Source organism: Passer montanus, unplaced genomic scaffold (assembly GCF_014805655.1).
Source record: "Passer montanus isolate IOZ18808 unplaced genomic scaffold, ASM1480565v1 scaffold76, whole genome shotgun sequence".
In the NCBI taxonomy this organism is placed as follows: domain Eukaryota; kingdom Metazoa; phylum Chordata; class Aves; order Passeriformes; family Passeridae; genus Passer; species Passer montanus.
Window position 1 is genome coordinate 834,180 of NW_024372813.1, and position 23,719 is coordinate 857,898.

At 46.2% G+C, this 23,719-nt stretch overlaps 1 protein-coding gene across 2 annotated transcripts in view; it reads right to left on the reverse strand.

Moving 5' to 3' along the window:
• TRPC5 (transient receptor potential cation channel subfamily C member 5) overlaps positions 1-23,719 on the reverse strand; it is a 103,188-nt gene that overhangs the window by 21,756 nt on the left and 57,713 nt on the right. For both annotated transcript variants that reach the window (XM_039731294.1, XM_039731296.1), the window contains exons 4-7: positions 21,294-21,630; positions 15,941-16,080; positions 11,222-11,544; positions 6,451-6,646 (exon numbers count right to left, since the gene is read on the reverse strand). In XM_039731294.1, the coding sequence (XP_039587228.1) occupies positions 6,451-6,646; positions 11,222-11,544; positions 15,941-16,080; positions 21,294-21,630 (996 nt within the window). The remainder of the gene's footprint in view (positions 1-6,450; positions 6,647-11,221; positions 11,545-15,940; positions 16,081-21,293; positions 21,631-23,719) is intronic.

Below are 23,719 nucleotides of genomic sequence, written 5' to 3' on the forward strand. Positions count from 1 at the left end.
GAACAGAAGATGCAGCGTGTGAAGCTGGAGCACATCGAGTGCCTCTATTTAGAGACTCTGCAAACACCAGATGAATATTAACAATGTGATTCAAGACCATGGGTTACATGTAATTAGTCCAGAGCCAGCAAAAAGACAAACAGTTCTACACCTTCAAATGAATCCTTTAGCTTGCTAACAAAAAGCAATTAAGCTGCCTGCCAGTCTGGAGCGAGGCTCCAGGGCTAATTTCACACCCACAGGCTGTATGGGAGCATCCCAACACACCACTGCTGCAATTTCCCTTCATTTTCCAATGAAAATCTGCTGGGAGTCCCCCACAGCCAGTCACAAGGTCCAGAGAGAGCACTCAGCCTTGGGAATCAATCCCACTGCTCCAGAGGTGGGCTACAGCTCTCAGGAGGGAACAGGGACTGGGGGTCCAGTGTTTCTTCACATGGATTGCACTCCATGGGAAATGGAACAGAAATCATGGAATCATGGGATGGGTTGGGTTGGGAGGGACCTTAAAGCTCATTTCATTCCAGCCCTCTGAACAGGGACTGGGGGTCCAGCATTTCTTCACATGGATTGCTCTCCATGGGAAATGGAACAGAACTCATGGAATCGTGGGATGGGTTGGGTTGGGAGGGACCTTAAAGCTCATTTCATTCCAGCCCTCTGCCATGGCAGGGACACCTTCCACCATCCCAGGCTGCTCCAAGCCCTGTCCAGCCTGGCCCTGGGCACTGCCACAGATCCAGGGGCAGCCACAGCTGCTCTGGGCACCCTGTGCCCAAGAATCCACCCTCCCAGGGAAGGATTCCTCCCTTATGTCTGATCTAAACCCACCCTCCTTTAGCTCAAGGCCCCTTGTCCTGTCTGCCTGTCCAGGTGTCACTGAAGGCACTGACTAAGTGCAGGAGAATTTCCCATTTCAATTAATTATTGCTGATCCACAGATGAGCTTGAGGTGCTCAGTAATTGAGATCTGGGTAATTACAGCTGTGCTGTAGAATGAAGCAAAGGTGGGAGTGTGTCACCTGCACCCCAAACACTTCTGCATGTGGGCAGTGACCAGCAGATGTGTGTGCTGGTCAGCAGAAGGTTCTGAGGGCCACAAAACTGAGGGACAAAGAGGGTACCTCACTCAGCTGGCAAACCACAGAAGAGCCATTTCATCCTCTTCCCAGAACCTCCTTGTTTCACTGCACCATAAAAAGCTTCCAGAAAAATTGATCCCAGCTTGTACTGGCAACACAACAAGAGCATAATTTCATTTCCTGCTGTATTACAGAGTTAAAAACCAATGGCTTAATTTCTAAGAAATTCAAATTAAAGGTGCTGAAATGAGCCTGGGAGATGAACATTTCCTGACGCTGTAAAAGAGCTGAATTCTGAGACCAGATTTAGGAGCTGGCCTTACCTCTATAGGGAACACCCACCACCCCAAAATCTTCCAAGTGCAGGGACTGGGCAGCTGTTGTACTTCAAACTAAGTTTATTGATTCATAAAATTCCTCCTTAGCAAAGCCACCAGGTAATAACTGTGCAGGTCGTGCAAGCAGAGGAAGATTTTCTGACAGTCCTGAGGGTCACAAATCACAGTGGGGAAGAGAATTTCTGCTGGTGTTGTGAATTAAACTGGGTAGCAATTACTGCCATGGTGCTGAGGGAGTTTGGTTGGTGCAGAAAAGTGAGGAATCTGTGTGCTTTGCAGAAGAAAAGTTTGAAACTGCCACCTGGGAGAAATCCAAATTTATCTTGGAAACAATGTAATAGGGAGCTGAAAAATCTTTATGTTTCTCTGTGCCTTAATTTTTAAGCTCTCTAGTCTGCAAAAATTGAGAAAGTTCCATATCTAATATCCCTATACTTATAGTCAAAGTTTTATTTATTTTTTAGCTGCACATGCCATTTCTGTTTAGTGTACATCTTTTGTTTTGCTATGCAAAATATTTCTTTATTCTCATCCTTAACTGCTTGTGTTAATCCACTCTATTTAGTTTCATCATCTAAAACTGCATCCTGAGGTTGCTGCCCAATGCCCTGACTTGTGCAACCCAAACACTGGCAACTATTCCAATTTAGACACACACTACTCTCAGAGACACACTTCAATTTATTTTTTTTCTAAAGACTGCATCCTTTTGGAGGAACAGCTGTCTGAGATGAGCTATCTTGAAATAACAGACATACCAACCAACAGGAGGATACAAAATACAGTATGCAGAACCATTTTGTAACTTTATGCTCACTGCTGAAGTCATCATTGCAACATCACACACGGGCACTGCATCACACACTCGAGGCTGCAACACCTTCACACAGGCAAGGTAGAGGGAATTTTCTCAGGCTCACTTTGGTGTCAGTAATCCCTGAGGCATTTAAGCATCTTTGTGCTTTTATGCTAGAACACCTGAAGGCTGTGAGGGCTCACATCTCTCTTTAAAGCGCTGGTGGGTGCAGAGCTGTTGTGCACCATGTACCACCCTAACTCACCTGCAGCTCTGCCCAGCAGCTCCCAGCCCGTGGTTTCCACCCAGCTCAGCCCTTGGCTGCTGCTCTTCCACTGATATTGCTCCTGCTGCTGCAGAGTCACAACTCTTGGTGCAGCTCCAGTGACCAATTCTTGCCTGACTCCCCAGAATAATCACAGGTGTGGCCACAAGGAACAGGCTCTCAGAAAAGTCACATTAAATCCCTGCAAGTGTCCCTGCACCCGAGGGCACCCCCAGGGCCAAAATGCACCTGCACCCTCAGGAACACCAACTATCTCCCTTATTCTGAAAAAAATAGCAGCTGGCAGGAGGATGGTGTGACTTGATGGGAAACAGCCCATCACACAAAGTGTCCTCATTACCCACTCAGTTACTTTCAAATGATGCAGCCACCTGGCCACTCTCACATCATTCCCTTGTCCTTCCTCTTGTGACTGTGACAAATTCCCCTTCCCATCCTCTGATGGTATTTCTGCCACGTCTGGAAGGTATTGAGATGAGGGAGCTGGCAGTGCATAACATCCCCCTGCATCCTGTGCTGCTTGTATAAAACATTCTGATCTCCCCATATTGAAACAGCACGAGAGGTATGGAAATTTGGGGGATTGCATTTGGATTTTGTTTGTTTTCTTGGTGAAAGATGGTGTCTGCCACAACCAAACTATGGTTTGGCAAAGGAGAAAAATGGGCTGTCTGGAAATAATCGATATTGAAACTGCTTCAGGGCACTCCTGGAAGTATGTATTTATTGAAGTCTGAAACAGCTGAGGAAAAAAACAACAAAATTATGGCAGAAAAGTTTTTCCTTCTCTGAGTCAAGATCCACGTGAAGCAGAGGTTTTACTCTTTGCTGCCTTGCTCTGCCTTCCTGGTGCTTTCATGCTGTGTGCCTGCAGTGCCTAATTAAGCACCAAGCCCTAATCCCCAGACTGGGGACACACAAGGAAGGGCCAAAGAGGAGCAGCCCAGATTCTCCTCAAAACCTCACAGCAGAAACTCACATGTGAGTATAGGAGAAAAACTGACCTGAAGAATAACTGCCACAAATGTGAGAGGAATAGTGGACTTGTCTTTACAAACAATCTGTGGGTCTGCTGGTAGATAAAACTAGCACTGAGAGATAAAAGAAACAATGGGAAGGATTCCACTGGTTGATGAATGGAAAAAGATACTTGCTTTTACAAATGTTAGGTTTGTTGATAAATGAAATTAGACATTGAAAGATGAAAGAAGCAATGGGGAAGAAAAACCCCTAAATTCCATATCAATTAAAAATTAAAAGGGAGGGTTATACATTAGAGGGAAACTTTTGGTATCAGGTGTTTTGGGAAGTCTGAATCTCTCAAGTACCTCAGCCAATGGGGAAAGAGAGAAGGGAAATGTGGCCGGGAAATTGGGATAAAAAGGAGGCTGTGTCCTCCAAAAATTTGAGAGATCCTAAGGGAATGCCCCATGGCCTCTCCCTTTATTTGAATAAAGTCACAAAGGACTCCTCTGTCTCCTTTTTGGACACAAACCTCTGTTTTTTGTGGATTTTCCTAATAAATGCATTAGGTGTATCTGTCCCTGCAGGAGAGGAGAGGAGAAAGCCTGTTTGCATTGCAGCAGTGCCTGGGGCTCATTAACAAACGGGATTAATGAAGATGTCCTCAGCACTCCACTGCAGGGGAGTCAGCAGGCAGAGATGCACTCTCGTCTCATCCCCCACATCTGTTTTATTGCTCTGCAGTGATGCTCAGGCACAGCATTTCCTGCTGATGCAGAAGACCTCCACCCCATCCCAAGGACTCCTTTCCCCTCCTTTCCCTTCCTTTCCCCCGGAATGCTGTCATTCCATGTGGATCCACTGCAACAGAAATACCAGGAGGAAGAAATGCCCAGTCTAGCACCCAGCCTGCTGTCATTCAGCAGGGGGTGAACCTGATTACAGGAGGTTAATTAATGCCCCACATTTGTAAAGTTCAACGTTTATTAACGACTTGTTTTCTTCGGGGGAGAGATTAATTCGCGTTTGCCCTGAGAAGAGACACGAAGGAAATTTGTCCCTGAGAGGAAGCATGCAGGAATGCAGCTTGCAGAGCCCAGCTGCATGCACTGCACAGCAGAGATGGGACGTTCCTGCCTCTTGCCATCCCAGGAATTGTCACTGCTCTGGGCATCACCTGCAGCCAGACAGTTTCAGTGGCAGCAAATTCTCCTGTAGCATTTCCAGTGTCATTTTCCCAAGCAGGGGCTCATGCTGCTCGCTGAACTCCGTGCTTTACCTCAGTTATTTGGAGAGTTCAGTCCTGCAGCCCCGGGTCTGGCAAGGGCAGAGTTTCTGATGGGGCCAGTCCCCGGTGCCAGCTGCTCCAGACACAAAACCAGTGACACAACAGCCCTCTCTGGACCCTTCTCTTCAGTTAATTGTTATGATGGGTGCCTCTAATTCATGTGGGATTGCGTGTAATGTGTCATTGCATCACTCGAATTATTCAGGGGAAAGAATGATGAGTGGTTTGTGGCCCAGTGAATAGCAAATTCTGCTATTCTTGTGCCAGTCTTAGGCTTGGGCTTTGTCTTAGTGACAAGCCTGTTCGATGACAACAAAGGAAAGGGAACTGGAGAAAATGGCCAAGGAGAGAATCTTTGTTTTCTGTCCCTCATTCCAGTCTCCCTGGAATGTGAGGAGTAGCAGTGAACAAAGAGAAAGCACTTGAAGCATTGAAACAGACTGATAAATGCCTTTGTGATAAACTGCTTTTCTGCTCATCTGGAAGGTCAGTGGTCCAGTTTTTCTCATACTTTTTACCATGATAAAGATCAGATGTCCAAAAGAATCAGCAATTTGACCAAGTGAATTTAGGAGCCACTTGAATCAGCAGATAATCAACAACAATTGTGGAACCTGTTCAAGAAAACAACTCAATACTCCCCTCTGTGCTTTAGCCAGGAAAGGAACTCACCCACACACATCCCTGGAGACTTGTCCAGGAATTTGGAAATGGAAATAGCAGGAGAAATGCTTCTGGTTCTGTTTTTACCCTGGTTTATCTTCTAGAATAAAACAAGAGTCGCCCAAAGCAGAGGAGGAAGCCTCTACTCTGTCTGTACCGAGTGACCAGCCAGGGACACAAACAGTTTTGCTGTTTTGCTCCTGATGCTGCAGCAGTTCAGCACCTCACTGTCTCCAAACCTATCATGTCAGTGGTCAGAATGGAGACTAAGTGCCCACTGGTTTATCTGAAGTACAGTGCACACGAGATTTTGCTTCCTTCCATACTGTTCCTGACCTAAAGAGCCTTAAAATGCAGAGCCACGCTGCTTTAGCTTTCAGTCTGTTGACAAATTTAATCATCAAGGTACAGATTGGCTTTTGGGTACACAGAATGAGATTACAGTGGAGAAAACGGTTTTGAACATTCAAATGAAAGTTCAGTTTGATAAGGGCTCTACAGCCCCGAGCTGCCTCAGCTCAGATCCATCCTGCACTGGGATTACTCAGGAATCTCACATGGTTATACAGCCAGGAGACTCTGCTGCTACAGATGGACATGATCTAATTTCAAGTGGGAAGACTGTGCAAAAAGAAATTGCAGGACTGGGCTCCTGACACACATGGTTTCACATGAGAAAACAGATATAGGGTAAAAAAATATACCACAGCACCCACCCCCCAGTTCTAACCAAACATCAGGAAGCAGTGGGAAGGTTTCCCTTTACACACCCAAGGTGGTCAGCAGGGTTATTCCACAGGAGGAGACAGGGGCAGATCACAGCCCATGAGCCTTTTCCAGCTAAGAAGCTTTACAAACAGAGCAAAACCTCCTCCACAGGCATGATTCAGGCTGGTGAGCAGAAATCCCAATTACCTGCTGGCAGAAACTGGGGGCAGCAGTCTCCAGCAGCCCAGAAGGGACCCAACTGCTGCAAGTCAGACAAATGAGGCACCCAGGGAGAAATACCAGCAAAAAGAGAAGGGGTAACTCACAGCAATGAGCTGGTAGGAGTTGTTCATCATGGCTATGAGCATGTTCAGCAGCACAACGAGGGAGATGACGTTGTAGGTCCCAAACATTGTGGCCCCAACAAACTCTGTGAACTCGTGTCTGGCTTTCACGTTGGTGACGTAGAGATTCAGCAGCCCAAACACAGACCAGAAGAGTGACTGGAGGGTCTCGAAAAGTCTGCAAAGAAAACAGGTTTTTAGCTGGCTACCTGATGCTGGGGTGTGGAAAATTATCTTCTTCCACATAGATATTGAGAGACACCACAGAGCAGCCACTCAGCACAGCCTTTTATCCCTCCCTGGGGACAGCCTGTGCTCAGCCACAGTGACCCACCAGCCAATGCATGTGAGAGCTGTCCCATCAACAGCATTTACTGTCTGTCCAAGAGCCCAGTCCACATCCTTGTGAGATGCAGCCAGCACAACTTCCCTGAGGAACCCAAGGCTCTCTTTCCCACTCTGTGCATTGCACAGAACAGCCACAATATATTCCATTTAATTAAAATTGCCATGCTGCGATGCTGCTGCTATCTATAAACTCTCCTGTTTAATCAGTGCCTGCATCATTAACATGTCTGCAGGATAAATGCTCAGGGAACCCATCCCCAAGTGCAGAGTGACTCCAGCAGTTAACAGTGCACAACAAGAAGGCACCACGAGGTGGGAGATGGCAGAAATCACAGCACTTGCACCTTTTGCTCTAATTTGCAGTGCTCTGTTTGCTATACACCTGCCCAAAACACTGCTGTGTTTGCAATACACCTGTCTAAAATGCTGTTCTGTTTGCAGTGCACCTGGCCAAAAACACTGCTCTGTTTGCAGTGCACCTGCCCAAAATGCTGCTGTGTTTGGAATACACCTGCCCAAAATGCTGCTGTGTTTGGAATAGACCTGCCCAAAACACTGCTCTGTTTGCAGTGCACCTGCCCAAGCACTGGTGGCTCTGAGTGGTTGCAGCAGCAGCTCCCACCCACCTCGGGCAGAGTCCCTGGCCAAACCCTGCAACCACTGCTCAGTAATGACTCAGATGAAAGAGAGTAATCACATTAATTCAGCTCAAGAGTTTCTCTTCTTTGGAAGGCTTCCTTCCATAGATGAACCAAACTCGACCCCTCTGAGCTGATGAGATCATCCCAGGTCTCTCTGCTTCAAGTGACCTTTCACAGTCACGTCAGACGCGCAATCAGCAATCTCAGTAATTGCTCTATTTGGGCATCTTTGTTTTGGCTTTCCAAAATATGCCATTTATATCATCCAAAAATGACATTTATATGCCTGTTTAAGAGTTCCCATTTTGGCCTGAGGTCAGCAGATGTTTTCAAATGTGACTACTAGACACATCAATATGAATAATTCAGATGCTTTACTTGACATACCAGGAATCTGTTCTCCCATCATCTCCAGGCACTGTTCACATGTATCCCCATGCCTTATATGAGGATTTTGTTTATACTTTGGGGATGTAGCTTATTTTTTTCACTGGCCAAAATCATAAAGATGCTTTAAATCAAAAATCTGTCTCCCAAAGTTCAGGCTGTTTGTTAGGCTTAGTAAATAACCAAGGTAGTAAAATACAGATTAACCAAAGAATGCCAAGCATTTCTTTACTGGAAGTGGTGGAGTGCTGTCTTTTTAGCTGTCTTTTAAAATATTTATAATAGTTTTACTATTAACAGTAGAAATATTACTTGGGCTGTAGGTACAAGAGAGACAGGGATTCTAATAATTGAACTGAAATCAGTTTTAGAAGTGATCACTGTGTTGTTCTGGATGCACAAAATTACCCAGGTGTGTAATGTGGGCTCAGACCAAGGCAAATATTCACACGTGGGCATGACAAAGATACCAAGTGGTTCCTGCAGCTCTCAGAGCAGCGAGGCTCAGGGGCTGTGTCCTCAGTGTTTAATGACAGGACAGGTCCACAGCCTCTTTTCACAGTCCCTGATTCAGGGGGGCTCACACTACTTTGAAGAAGCAGCTATAAAGAAACAGTTTTTGAAATTGTCATTGAGAGGCTCTCATGTCCTGCTTGAGTGTATTTTGAATCCTAATCAAACAGAAGAATTCTCAAAGCTCCACCACTCTCCTTGGTGGCTTAGAGAGAGCAAGTGCCCCCTCTGCCACAGGAACCTGTGCCCTGGGGAATGGCAGTGTCACCCTCCAGAGAGAAGGACAGAGCAGGCAGGGAGATGTGACTTCCTCCACCCCTTCCTCCTCTTCCTCACGCTCCTATCCCTCCTTCAGTTGCCAGCATCACAGCTATAAACATATTTTCCAATCATCTGCCTAAGCAGCAGGCACTCTGCTTTCTGAGGGATGGCAAGGCCAAAGCAGAAAACCTTAAATTATTCATTACTTCCCCTCGTTGCTGTCACAAAGGAATATTACTTTTCCATGATCTGTGTGTGCAATGCAGAAAATTTCCTCGCCAAGAAAACGTCAAACCCACCCTTTGAGAGTAATAGGAAACAAAGTGCCAGTAAATAGGTGTCACACTTGACACAAGCTGCACACACACGAGGGGCGTCCTCTTTGCTCCCCTTGCAGAATTAGAGCTCATTGTGTGAGCCCAGGAATGCTGGTGGGAACCAAAGTGCACTGATTCAGAGCTTTGCAGATTTATTCCTTCACAAGGAATGAGCCATCAGCAAAGTCAGGGTCCCCAGCCCTGGCTGGACTGGCTCCAGCCCCCTTTGCTTCCCCCCCAAAATAATATTTGCATCTGCAGCTGCTCCTTCCCAGCCACTGCCCCATGCTGTGCATCTGCTCCCCAGCCAAATGTCAGCTTGTGCCGGGGGTGTTAATAAAGACCATTTAAACTTTTAAGAACACGTTAAATAAATTTCTTAAGCGAGCCTCAAACAAAAAGTACCTGCAGAGTGTTCTGTCCCCTGCCAGGAGACCTCACTCCTAATGGATCCCCTCCCACTGGGATTTTGTTTTACACAAACCTCTGCCACAAAGGCTGAGCCCCCTCAATTTCCTTTCTGTGCTACATTCCCCTGGCAGGGGGTTTAAATGAATGTTAGGGTGGCAGAAATTGTGGTTTGTATTTAAGCTGATCGACACACTTTCTGCTAAGTGCTTCTTGTATAATTTTTAGCTCCCAAGACATTACACCTTCTTACAGACTTCAGGATGGTTGGTTGCTTGCTTGCTTTGTTTGGTTTTTTGGGTTTTTTTCCTGCTGGCCCAATGTTCTTTTTCTTCAGTCAAATCCTGCTGTTGTTTTCTCCACTCACCTGACACAAAGAAATCTGTAAAAAAACCCAGTGTGCAGTGGTGGCAGGCCCAAACTAGAACTGAACACATCTGTTCACCACAGCTCCAGAGAAAGACAGGGTTTGGTACTGGATTTTGGAGGCTTGACCCTTCCTGAGGTAGAATTTACCCCTTAACACACACTGTGCTTGCCAAACTTTCCTCCCTCTGGCTGCTGCATCGATATGGACGCAGATCAAGGAATAAATTTGTTATTTAATTCCTTTGCCAGGGCAGCACGATACATTTCTGAGGTATGTGAGGCAACAGAAACAGAAAAAGGTCTGAAATCTTTAATTCTGTTTCTCATTAGCACAGTGCAGGTCCATTCACCCCCCTCAGACAGAGATGGGTTTCATGAGAAAATTAATCAAGCCCGTGGTGTTCCTGCTCTGCAGTGGGAAATGGCACATTGCAATGGTCTGGTCTACCAGGTCATGCTGCTCTTGAAGGATGGGCTCTATCCCATGAAAATTCCATATTTCTTTTAGGAGAGAGCCACAGGACAAAGCTGGAACCTCTCCACTCCCAACCAAGTCATGTGGCCTCAGCCATCATCTGTTTTTGATAACCCTGCAAATACATCCCAAATCCTTTCTTAACGCCAAACCTTCAGCTGACAGAGGGAGGAGAATTATTGGGCATCATGACAAGTTTTATTTAATTTAGCATAAAGTGGTGGACAACAGTTTTGTTTTGCTTGTTTGTAGGGCGTGGGCCTTTTTCTAGACCGTGCTTTATTTATTTCTCCTGCCATTGTGAGTTAAGTACTGTGCAAGCAGCAAGAACAATCGGGTGGGGGCTGATTATTATAATTATTTCTACTATTAGTAATTAAAACAAATACATCAGCAAGACAATTCATGTCATTTTTCAGCATGTGCTCTCTCTTTCAGCTCCGCCAGCTGTCCTCACAGCAATTTCCATGCCAGCATCTCAGTGAAGTACCAGAATTGCCAGCAAAAAAAAGGTTCTGCTGGGATTTTAGTCTGCAAGGAAATCAGAGAAGCCTGCAACATCACGTATCCATAAAAATGGTCTAGGTGAGATTGTTGTTGTTGCTGCAGGCACATTATTTATCAGTCCCTGTTTTTAACAGGTTTATCCCTTATTTTTCTTCATTTTATTCAGGTTCTCCTCCTTTCTTCAGTAACTAGGCAAAACAATTACTGTGGCAAAAGGACACTTCTTTTCTCAAATCTACTGAAATTGTGCATAGTCATAGTAGGATTTAAGTTGCAGGATCATGTAGGGAAACTCCTTGGTCCAGAACTAGAAAGTCTCCAGTGCCAGACCTAAGTGAGAGTGTTTGTGACAGCAGAGCTCAGCACAATGTCTGCCCCACTTAACTCCCACCTTTCCTGCAGAGCCAACCACCTCACCTGGCATTTGCAAATGAATAAATAAAGGCTCTGTCAGGGCAGCGACAGGCAGCAGGGGAGGCAGGGGACAGGGGAAGCAGCCTCAGAAGCAGAAAGAGAGGATGTCTTACGTGGAGAAGGCATTGTTCTGTTTCTCACATCGGATCCCCTTGCAGTTGTTGGGTTCCTCCGAGGCACTGGTCTCATAATAAAAATAAAGCTGGTTCAGTCCATTGGCAAAAGCCAGAAGCACCAGGCAGTAGATAAAAAGGAACTTGAGGATGTCTAGCAGCATGCGTCCCAGAGAAATCTGCAGGGGTCCCAGGTGTGAGTTGGCTGTAAACAGGGAGATGAGGCGCAGGGAGCTCAGGATGTTGGATATTGCAAAGAGGGCTTCTGCAATCAGGGTCGGGTGCCACATCTCCCACTCCTCCCTCGGGCGAGAGCCGTTGTACTGGGAGGAAGGAAGAGAACAAGGGTACAAAAGTGAGATGAGGTGTAATGACTCTGGGGTAACTGCAAGGTCACACCCACTGATCCAACCCTCCACAGGTAAATCCTAACCAGGTACTGCGGCACAAAAAGGGCTTTTAACTATCCTTGCAAGGACCCCCCAATGCTGGGAATAATGTGCTCTGACTCCATGATTCAGAAGGCTGAACAATTGCTGTATTAAAACTATGCTATATTCCACTAATACTATATTAAAACTATACTAAAGAAATACTATACTGTACTGAAGAGACTAAAGAAAAACCTGTGACTGTCTGAGACAGCCAGGGCACAGCTTTGAGTGACTGGCTAATCACTCAAAACAACTTTCACCATGTCCAATTAACCAAATCACTTCAGGTAAACAACCTCCGTAACACATTCCACATGTGCAAAACCAGGAGCAGTGAATAGAGATAAGAATTGGTTTTTCTTCTTCTCTGAGGCCACATTTAACACCTTACACCCAGCTGCTGTCAGACTCACAGTCAGGATTCAGGACTGAGGTGACTTGATGAGGGCAGAGATGGTTTAATGATGCTTTTTTATGAATTCTCCCTACTACATTATGATCCCCTGAAGGTGAGACACGTGGGACCAGGTTTTCTTTAGAGGCTTTGGGTGTGTTGGCCGTTCTTAGCCTAAACTGAAAAAATAGGATTTTTAAAAATTTGTTTTACTTTTGAGTTCACACTCTGTGGGTTCCTTATGTCCATGGGTCCATACACAACCTCCTTCTTTTTCAACATTCAAAGGGGTTCAGATTTTAGCATGTTCCAGATATAAATTTCCAATTACTTTTGTTCTTCTTCCTCCTAAGACTGCACATTATAAACACAGCACATTCCAGGAACAATGGGAGGAAGGGAAGAAGAAAAGCAGAGAACTATTGGATGCTTTCCTTCCCATGCAATCTCAAAAAAAAAGAGAGCAGGCAGCCCAGAACCAAAAGGCTTTTTTCGTATTAATTTTCTTATTAGTTAATTTGTCATGGCAATTTTAGGAGAGTTGCTAAAGCAGAGGTCTTAATTACAGCTGAAACACTGGGTACAGTTGAGTGCATCAATTACAACATTAACTGGGTTTGTAATGTAGCTGTAAAAGCAGAAGCATTTTCTGAGCAAAGTGCAGCCAGATGCGAGCAGGTAACACAAAAGATTGGTTCTGTAAAATGTAACTGCTCTGGTTCTGTGAAATGTAAAATGTAACTGCTCTGGCTTAACGACAGTGGCACAGAGAACGGAGTCAAAGACATTTAACATCAAGGAATAATTGTCCTTTTAACATTTGTCTCCGCTCATTTAGCATGCATAAAAAGGCAGAACTGCACTCAGGATAACACAGCTAAAACCACAACCAGCGTGTTTAGGGCTCCTAAAATATTTCTGGTACCTTTGAAAAGGAAATGGTACCAATATCACACTGACAGACGAGATTGCAGAGGCTTTCTATTTAAACCTGAAGGTCCAATACACAAGCTCCCAATTTTTTCAAGGGCTCAGCAAAAAGCAGGTTGATATTTCAAACTATCCCTCTGTATGAAGGAGATGAGACATGATACAAAGGCATTTCAGCATGACCTCGGATTGCTTCTGACATTTCCAAACTGTTCCTTATTACATGGACATCATGGCCTGAGCCTGTTAACTTGATCTGAAGATGGGTCTTAAAATGCCTACAAACAGGCAGAGAGGTGAACTTTTTGTGGATATCCAGCAATGGGGGTGGGTGGGATTGGGAAGCCTGGACAGCAGATTTGCTCAGTTATTCCCAATTCTCTTCTGCAGGCTGGCTGGACACAGCAGCCCAGGGCTCTCTGCTAAGGTTTAGCACAGATTGCACATAAAAGTACAGGGAAAATAACTTTTTTTAAAGGTATTACTATTTTAAAGGTATTTAATATTTTAAAATATTGCTTTAAAAAGAGGTGTGGGACACTCTTCTGTGCAATATTTAAAGCAATAAATAAAGAAATAAATAAAGCAATATTTAGGTCATTAAGGTCATATTTTGGTCCTTTATGAACTGATGGTATCTCCTCGCTTGGCAAATGGAATCTTCAGAGCAGCCTGGCATCACAGGTAACAAAAAACAGCAGATTTCAGAGTTACCTAATGAAACTGGGTGTCTGGGAAGGCTGGAGTAGTTTGGTTTGGTGTCTGTTCAAAAGATGAAACACAGCAGAGATGTACACAGAAAAGTACAAATAAATTACACCATGCTGTCACATTTACCTTTCCTCATTACATGATAATTCAATGCAGCAAATGAAAACTGATTAAGAAAGTATTTCTACCCTATAATTAGCCTGAAGATTCCATTGGTATCAGACAACATTAGAGCCAGGTCTTGGAACCAGTCAAATCAAGGGAAAAAAAATGTAAAAACACGTAAAAACAAGGATGGAAAGCATTTAGTGTCAGTATGCAATTTATTTTTTCTGCTATTTGGCAGAAAGTTAAATGTCCATGTAATCCTTTGAAGTTCTAAGAAGTGTTAGAATATGGTATATTGGCATATATCCCAGCTTCTTCCAGCTCAGGGCTGTTCTATAAATAACAAATCATGTTGCAAAATGTTTTGAAGCCATTATCAACATTATAAACCCCCACATTTCAGAGCACACTGCCACCCCTGAGTGGCACAGGGCAGAGGGAACTCCTGTGACCACGTGTTTCCCACAGAAGATTCTCTGCACCTCTCAGAATTGCCTGGCACTGGCCCTCGTCAGGAGCTGACCTGAGATGGGCCAGGTTTAACCAAGAGGGTTTGATCTGGGCTCAAACAGATCTATTCCAGCCAAACCTCCTTTGTGTGCTGGCCCGTGGGGTTTTGGGGCTGACCTGCACATTTCTGTGGCTCTTACAGAGAGCACAAACAGAGCTGCATCTCCTCTGGACCTGTCTTTGACTGTGAGTTTACATCCCAGGGTGTGACTGCACAAACTCTTGGATGCACAGCTCCTCTAGTAATTTGTGTGTGAGGAAGAACCAGATTGGTAACATTTTAAATTTGTCCACGCATTTTACCATTTCCAGCTTTTTTTTTTTTTTTTTTGTATTGCCTGCTGTTTAAAGACCAACCTTTCAAGTCTGTAATTTCCTCCCCGGTTCTGAACGTTGGGAGAATAAAAAGACGTAATCTGTTCCTGCTTTGATGCTGTTACAGAGCTGCCTCTTCAGGGAGCAGCAACCAGCTTAAAAGCTTTTTCCTTTTGAAAATCTGACTCACCACGACTGCAGCCTTCAGGATTTAACAAAGGCCCCATAGCAGGGCTGTTTGCATTCTGGACTCAATGGGTTTGGTGAAATCTTCTCCCCTCTCCCCCTCTGCCTGCTGGGCAGGACTAAACAAGGCTGCTCTGGGGAAGGGCTTGTCCTGGTTATTGGGAGCTGGGCTGCCAGAAGTGGAAACCTTGGGAAGCTGGGAAGAGCAGGAGCGGCCAAGGAGCAGGTCCCAGTTGCTTGATTTACACCTGAGTAATTTCACTGACTGCAGCGAAGCTGCTGCTGATTCATAGCAAGGGAAGAAGTAGGCCAAGCACGAAGCTCCAGCTGAAGCCAAAGAGCTGTTGCATAAGGAATTTTACTTTTGTGTCTTGTCTTTGAAAAAGGGAGACAGAAGGAAAGTGCTTCAGGCCATCCCCTGGCTTCAAACCCTGTGCATATGCTAATTTGGAGCATCAGAAGTTTATAAATGTGGAAGGTGCTTTTGAGGATGAGCTCTGATGTGGGCGCTCACCACAAATGGAACATGACAGGGAAGAACCTACAGGGTGTTAAAGCCCCAGCTTGCTCCTTTGTCATTTCCCTGCCCACAGGTTACATGCTCAAGAGTGAGTTGACCCTTTTATATCAAATTATCAGAGAGAAGCCTCCTAATAACAGTCTTGCTCCTCTCAGTAGACCTGTCACAAACTTTCGATCACTAATCTCCAGATCTGTAGGATCATACAGATTATACAGCTTGGCTCTAGAAGTTTTCAGGTGTCTCTGTTGTTGTTTTCCCTTTACCATTTTATTTGAAAGCCATGTTTTCACTATGCATTGTTGAAGGAGGTCCAGTGCCAGTACAAAAAACAAAAAGTGCCTTGGCAACTGAGTAGCTACAAAGGGCACAGAAAGTGGAGAAATTTCTCCCCAGTGCCCAAACAATCTATTTAACTTTTAATCAAAGAGTTGGAATGAGCAGGATGTTCATTCTCCAAACAAAATAGCTTTCCAGGTGAATTTTCAAAATTGGACTGCTTGAAAAGCTGCTATTTTCTTTGCTTTGTGATTTTGATTTGAACAGTTTGTACCCTGTGTACTACACCTCTCACCAGCACATTATAAATTCCCTCTCCCAAGTTACTGTACCTTGACATAGGCAACAATTTTAAGGGAGATAGTTGCAAGATAGAGGGAGTTCATTGCAAAATCCATCAGATTCCACCAGTCATGTACATACTCATTGAATCCACCATCCCACATTTCCTTGATTTCTCCCCAGATGAAACCTGTAGAAAGAAAGGGAGTGCATTACCATGACAAGGCATTATTTGCCATTAAAAGTCTGTGTATATACATATGATGCAATAGCAGACAATTTGAAATTAACAGCTTGGAAAAAATACCTCATCCCTCCTGCCTTCTACAAAGTACAATGCTGCTGATTATGAGACATTTTACAAGTCTGTGGGGAATGCAGTCTGGAGAGAGCTGAAAAAGACCTTGGTTTCCTACCCAGGGCTCCAGATATGCACATGAGGAGACTGCCTGAAACACATGTTATTTATAACCAGGACGAGTGAATTGGCTCAGCTGAAATTTGTTCTACGTGAATAAACTCCTCAAGCAGCTGTATTTGGTATAGTTTCTAATAGATTGTCTGCTCTCACAGACACTGTGAGCAATTCATTGCTCTGTTGGACAGCACTGATTTTCCCTGACTTTCTCCAGCAGCACCAGAACCAGCTTCTGCATGCCAGCACAGCTCCTCCCTGACCTGGAAATATCACCCCAAAGAAGGAAGAAGCAGATCCATTCTCTGCTCAGCCCCTGCATTGATGCATCTTGCTGTAGAGAAAGCCCACAGGGATTATTTGTGAGGAAAGGTAAGACTCAGCAGGAAGCAGGGCACTGCAGCCTGGCAGTGACTCACCTCATGTCAGATATGGCTGTGGGGTTTGTGAGCTGTTTGTTCCCAAGGATATGGCCAGAGCCCATCGTCTCAACCCTGAAATGCCTTCTGGTGATCATTTCTGGCACTTGCTAATGCTCACTATACCTCCTTGCAGCTGGAAGGGTGAAGGGCAGCTTCTAAAATTCATCTCCAGACTGCAAAACCCACCTGACACAGTTCTAATTACAAGTAACTTCTATGTCCTTTCTTGCAGAACTGTTTAAGTATTTCTGAAAGGCTAAGTCCCATCAAAAAGCAAATGGCAGCTCCTTCATGCCCTGGATGTTTCTGAAAAATGTCTTTAGAGCCCCAGGTATTTTGAATTACCCACTTGACATTATCCTTGAATGAAAACTGGAAATGCGTGAAGAGGACACAAAACAAAACAAAACAAAACAAAGTACACCTACAGGTGCATTATCCGTGTAATCACTCAAACTGCTGCCTCTGCCTAACCACAGGATATTGCAGTGGTCACTGATGTGCTGCTTGCAACTCAACTTTAAGGACCTGGATGTTCAATCTGAAGAGCAGCAAAGCTGCAATGAACTGCTGCACGTCCCCAAATATCAATGTGAGCTGCTCAGCTGCCAGCCAGCAGGTCAATGGCCACACAAGCACAATGTCAGGGCCAGCCAGGTAATCCCATTACAGCTGCCTCCACGTCTCTGCACGCACGCAAACCCATAAAATAAAATAAATCAATGGAGAGGAGCCTGTTGAAGAACTCATACACTGCATTTATAGTGAGTTATCCTTGCTGGTTACTATAGCTACAGCAATGCTGTGTGTGCCTGCTCTCTCTCCTTCTAGAGTGGAAAATATTTTGTAAGTAATAACCTTTAATCTGGTGAAACTGTTCTAATTTCTCTATTTAATAAACAGTCATACAAGATCTCTATTTATCTGAAACAAAGGAAATCAAGAACAGACAGCTGTAAAATAGGTTTTTTGAAAGGATTGTGCTTTTGAAAGGTTTTTTTAAAATGGATTATCCTTCTTTCATCTGCAAATCAATTTTACTGAAATGCCTACCATTTCCCTCAATTTTAACACGAATTTAAAGCTAAAGTGAAGATATGACCTAAGCTCAGAAAAGACATTTAACCCCCTGAGCTTACTCTGAAGTTTCTCCCAACACTCACATTTCAGTGCATAAATCAGCTCCATCAGATAATGAGGCTGGTGGTGGAGCTGGGCAAGGAGCACAGTGCCCTGGGTCACCATCCAAAGTGATTTGTGAACATGTTTGCAGCTCTTACTTTCCTTCCTCATTTTCCATCAGCAGTTTTGGGTTTGGCACAGGAACAGCTGGGTTGGGTCAGCACAGAGCCAGCCTGACCCAGAGCCACCACAGAAACAAGGAGCAGAGTCCTGGTGTCACCAGGACAGGTGTGGGGAAGCAGGAGATCCAGAAAGGTGTGGGAAAGCAGGAGGAAGGTGTGGAAACCACTGCCCATGAGCCAAGTGCCTGTGACATTCCCAGCTCCCAGGGGTGCCACATGCTGGTGGCACAGCCAGGGACAGGGGAGCTGATCAGGATCCTGATGGAGCTCACAGGCTTCCACTGCTGCTGTGCTGGAGCTCAGTTTGGAAGGGTAAATAGTCCTCTGTCATCAAAAATACACCCATCTGGCTTCTCTGTTCTCCTCCTACCTCATCCCATCACAGTGCCTCCCCTGAACATCCTCAGCACACAGACACTGCTCCTCTCCCAGCTCTGGCCGCCCAAGCCAGACTGGAATAAGAGCCTCACATGTAACTTCAGACAATCAACACTCCTCCTTCTCCTGCTGATATCAGAGCACTTGATGCTGATGTGGTCAGTGATCACCAGCAGAGAGTGAGCCTTATCTTCCCTCTCCTGCATTCCTGCAGCTTATCTGGGAGGAATAAACCAGGCTGGGAGCAGGGAGAGCACAGCCAGGCTCTGGGCACTGCCTGGCCCTGCAGCAGGCACAGAGCCAGCAGCAGGGACACTGTGTGTGACCAGGCACAGGACAGAGCCAGCAGCAGCAAGGACACACACAGGGACACTGTGTGTGACCCAGGAGCCCATTCCCAACCTGCTCCTCTCACCCCACCCAGCGTGGGGATCCAGGAGGGAGAGCACCATGCATCTGCCGTGGTGCACCTGGGCCATGTCCAAAGGCACATCAGATGGCACAGAGCAGCAGAGCAGCCCCGGGCCAACAGGAGCTGCTGCTCCAGAAGGAGCCCAGCTGTTCTGTGCAGCCTCTTCACATGCTGGCCTGGGGATGAGTCCCCACGTGGCTGCTGTGGGTGTGAGTCAGGCCCCGTAGCTCAGCACTCCTGGGTGTGGGTCCAGCTGTTCTGTGCAGCCTCTGCAGCTGGATGCCAAACCTCTTCACATGCTGGCCCGGGGATGAGTCCCCACGTGGCTGCTGTGGGTGTGAGTCAGGCCCCGTAGCTCAGCACTCCTGGGTGTGGGATTTATGGGATTTGCCTAGAACCCAGGGAAGAACTGGGTGTGGGATGTGCCTAGAAACCCAAGGGATTGGGGTGTGGGATTTGCCTAGAACCCAGGGCAGAATTGGGTCTGGCATTTACAGCATAACCCAGGGCATGATTTGGTGTGGGATTTGTCTAGAACTCTGGGCAGGATTGGATGTGGTATGTACCTAGAACCCAGGGCAGAATTGGGTCTGGTATTTACAGGATCAGGTGTGGGATTTACCTAGAACCCAGGGCAGGATTGGGTGTGGGATTTGCTTAGAACCCCAGGGGATTGGGGTGTGGGATTTGCCTAGAACCCAGGGCAGAATTGGGTCTGGCATTTACAGCATCAGGTGTGGGATTTACCTAGAACCTAGGGCAGGATCAGGTGTGGGATTTATGGGATGTACCTAGAACTCAAGGCAGGATTGGGTGTGGGATTTACCTAGAACCCAGGGCAGGATTGGGTGTGGGATTTGCTTAGAACCCCAGGGGATTGGGGTGTGGGATTTGCCTAGAACCCACGGCAGGATTGGGTCTGGCATTTACAGCATCAGGTGTGGGATTTACCTAGAACTCAGGGCAGGACTGGGTGTGGGATTTATGGGATGCACCTAGAACTCAAGGCAGGATTGGGGTGTGGGATTTGCCTAGAACCCTAGGGGATTGGGGTATGGGATTTACCTAGAACCCAGGGCAGGATCAGCTGTGGGATTTATGGGATGCACCTAGAACTCAAGGCAGGATTGGGTGTGGGATTTGCCTAGAAACCCAGGGAATCGGGGTGTGGGATTTGCCTAGAACCCGGGGCAGGATTGGGAATGGGATTTATGGGATGCACCTAGAACTCAAGGCAGGATTTGGTGTGGGATTTATGGGATGTACCTAAAACCGAGGGTAGGATCAGGCATGGGATTTACAGGATCAGGTGTCGGATTTACCTAGAACCCAGGACAGAATCAGCTGTGGGATTTATGGGATGCACCTAGAACTCAAGGCAGGATTGGGTGTGGGATTTATGGGATGTACCTAGAACCCTGGGTAGGATCAGGCATGGGATTTACAGGATCAGGTGTCGGATTTACCTAGAACCCAGGACAGAATCAGCTGTGGGATTTATGGGATGCACCTAGAACTCAAGGCAGGATTGGGTGTGGGATTTATGGGATGTACCTAGAACCCTGGGTAGGATCAGGCATGGGATTTACAGGATCAGGTGTGGGATTTACCTAGAACCCAGGGCAGGATCATCCACTCCACGATGGTGGGAGGTGGCCCCTGCATGTGGTCAGGCCCCGTAGCTCAGCACTCCTGGGTGTGGGATTTATGGGATTTGCCTAGAACCCAGGGAAGAACTGGGTGTGGGATGTGCCTAGAAACCCAAGGGATTGGGGTGTGGGATTTGCCTAGAACCCAGGGCAGAATTGGGTCTGGCATTTACAGCATCAGGTGTGGGATTTACCTAGAACCTAGGGCAGGATCAGGTGTGGGATTTATGGGATGTACCTAGAACTCAAGGCAGGATTGGGTGTGGGATTTACCTAGAACCTAGCGCAGTACTGGGTGTGGGATTTGCCTAGAACTCAGGGCAGGACTGGGTGTGGGATTTATGGGATGCACCTAGAACTCAAGGCAGGATTGGGGTGTGGGATTTGCCTAGAACCCTAGGGGATTGGGGTATGGGATTTACCTAGAACCCAGGGCAGGATCAGCTGTGGGATTTATGGGATGCACCTAGAACTCAAGGCAGGATTGGGTGTGGGATTTGCCTAGAAACCCAGGGAATCGGGGTGTGGGATTTGCCTAGAACCCGGGGCAGGATTGGGAATGGGATTTATGGGATGCACCTAGAACTCAAGGCAGGATTTGGTGTGGGATTTATGGAATGTACCTAAAACCCAGGGTAGGATCAGGCATGGGATTTACAGGATCAGGTGTCGGATTTACCTAGAACCCAGGACAGAATCAGCTGTGGGATTTATGGGATGCACCTAGAACTCAAGGCAGGATTGGGTGTGGGATTTATGGGATGTACCTAGAACCCTGGGTAGGATCAGGCATGGGATTTACAGGATCAGGTGTGGGATTTACCTAGAACCCAGGGCAGGATCATCCACTCCACGATGGTGGGAGGTGGCCCCTGCATGTGGAGGTCAGTCCTGACGATGTGCTGCGACGCCAGCAGGAGCATGAACAGGAAGGTCAGGTAGGAGCCAGTGTGGCAGATAAACTTGATAAATGGCTTTTTAATGAACAGTCCCAGCCTGCTCTTGGGTGCAATCAGGTATGCCACGGATAGCACGGGGAACAGCAGTCCAATGGTGACACAGGTCAGGAGTTTCACTGCCCAGTGTTTCCTCCTCCAGCCTGGAAAGCCGTCGTACCAAAGCGTTGCTAGTAGCTGCTGGCAGTTTGGCTGAGCAACAAACTGGGGAGGAAGAAAGAAAGAAAAATTATTAAATTATTACTGACTGGTACTCCACATGCACTCCCCCTCAGTTATGTGTTAGAGCCCCCTCGGATTACTTTTGGGGCCAGCTATGGGCTGCAAAAGCATATTTTAGAGATAAAGGGAAACAAGGAGGGAAGTTTCACTCTTCTTTTTCTTTTTATAAGATTCCTTCTCATGGGAGAAATGTTTTTCTACTTGCAGCATCCTTCTGCAGCTCAGCCACTCACCACACACACAGCCTCGTGCCAAAGCAGCACCACGAGAATTACTACAAGCTGTTTCTCTCCCCATGTGCTGGAGCACGTTCCTTCTCACAATGTTTCAGGTTTCCACCGCCTGGAACAAGTCACTGTCAGCATCTTAAAGAAGTGACTCAAGGATGAGGCAGGAGGGAAAAGGTGCAAAGCTCTGAGAGTGTGTGTGAGAGGGAGGAGGTCTCCCGGCGTGTGGGGAGTGCTGCAATGTGTGTGTGTGGGCTGGGCTGGCATGAGACAGCCAACAGCAGCGCCAGCTGTGGCCAGGTGACACCTGGTGGGAAGCAGGACAGCACATTTGGAACCCTGCCTGGCTGCTCAGCGAGGGAGCAGCTGTAAAACACAAGGGATTAAACAGAGGCCAAAAGGAATCCAAGTGACAGTTCACTTTCACTCTGTAAAAAACAGCATTGTGGTGGTGATTTAGTGCATCTCACCCACACCACGCCACACATGCCTCCTTCAGGCTGCTCTCATGCCAAACAACCTTTGGGATTTCAAACCAAGCCATGGTATTTCTGCTCAGTGCCAGAAGGCTTCGTGTTCCTCATTATACCTGGACAGCCCCATGGTTTTCAAGCCTTTCCAGACCCAGAACTAACCAGAGATGTCTGCAAGACCAAGACAATTCTGGTTTTCTTCAAAAATCTTTAGCCCACACCCAAATCTTTTAAATACAGTGTAAAAACTGCCCAGTATTGGGAGGACTTCTCTAAACAAGCAGAGTACTGTCATTGCTATGTTCAAAATTACTAAACCAAGGTCAAAAAAAAGGAGAAATTAGTTGCTCATTCTGATTAAGTCATTCACTTCTGTAAGTATTTTTAGATTTTGGTAATATATTTTATATGTCTTAACAGGCTGTTTACATCAGAATCAGACCATTTTTGGACTGGGTAGTTCAAATCTATGGAATGACCCAAACTAGCACTGAAAATAAGCTCTTCAAGGGAACTATGTGGCATTTATGAAGCTGGATTTTGATGTGTTATTACAACAATAAGCTTCTGATTACTTCTGCATTGGCACATAACTGAAGACACTCTGCTCCAGAGGGTTTGGGAAAATAATATCAGAAGAGTGTGTGATTTGGAATCAACCAGCACACGCAGCAGCTGAAAATGGGCCATAGCTCATGGGGTGATGGTCTCCAGAAAAAGCCAAGACCTGCTGCTGGTAGTGATGAGAAAATATTATTGTAAAATTCCATATATGGGGGCAGTGATCACAGAGTCACAGAATCCCAGAATGGATTGGGCTCGGAGGGACCTTAAAGCTCATCTCATTCCACTCCCTGCCATGGCAGGGACACCTCCCACTGTCCCAGGCTGCTCCAAGCCCTGTCCAGCCTGGCCTTGAGCACTGCCAGGGATCCAGGGGCAGCCACAGCTGCTCTGGGCAGGTAAGAGAAACAATTGCACAGAAACTGGAAAACCTCCAAGCAGCGATTGGTGTTTGGCTGTGTTTTAACTCTGATTTCAGAAGGATCAGTGCTTTGCATTTAAAACTGAAAGAAACAGAAAGTGACACTGCTCTGTTTTCTCAAGATCCTGCTCAGGAGCTGTTACTGGATGTGTTCTGCAGTGACTCACAGGGCAAGAGATGCTGCTGCTGCTTCTCTGACATGAGGCACAACTTTTTCTTTTTTTTTAATTTTTTTTGAGGGAGAAAATGTAATAAACACATTTTCTCTTTATCACATATGATAGAAGGCTCTGAGGGGAGAATAAAACTGTTTTTCCCTTGAGTCAAAGTCAAAGTCATTTGAGAAATCAAATGACTGTATGTTCCTCTGGTTGCTGTGCAACTTG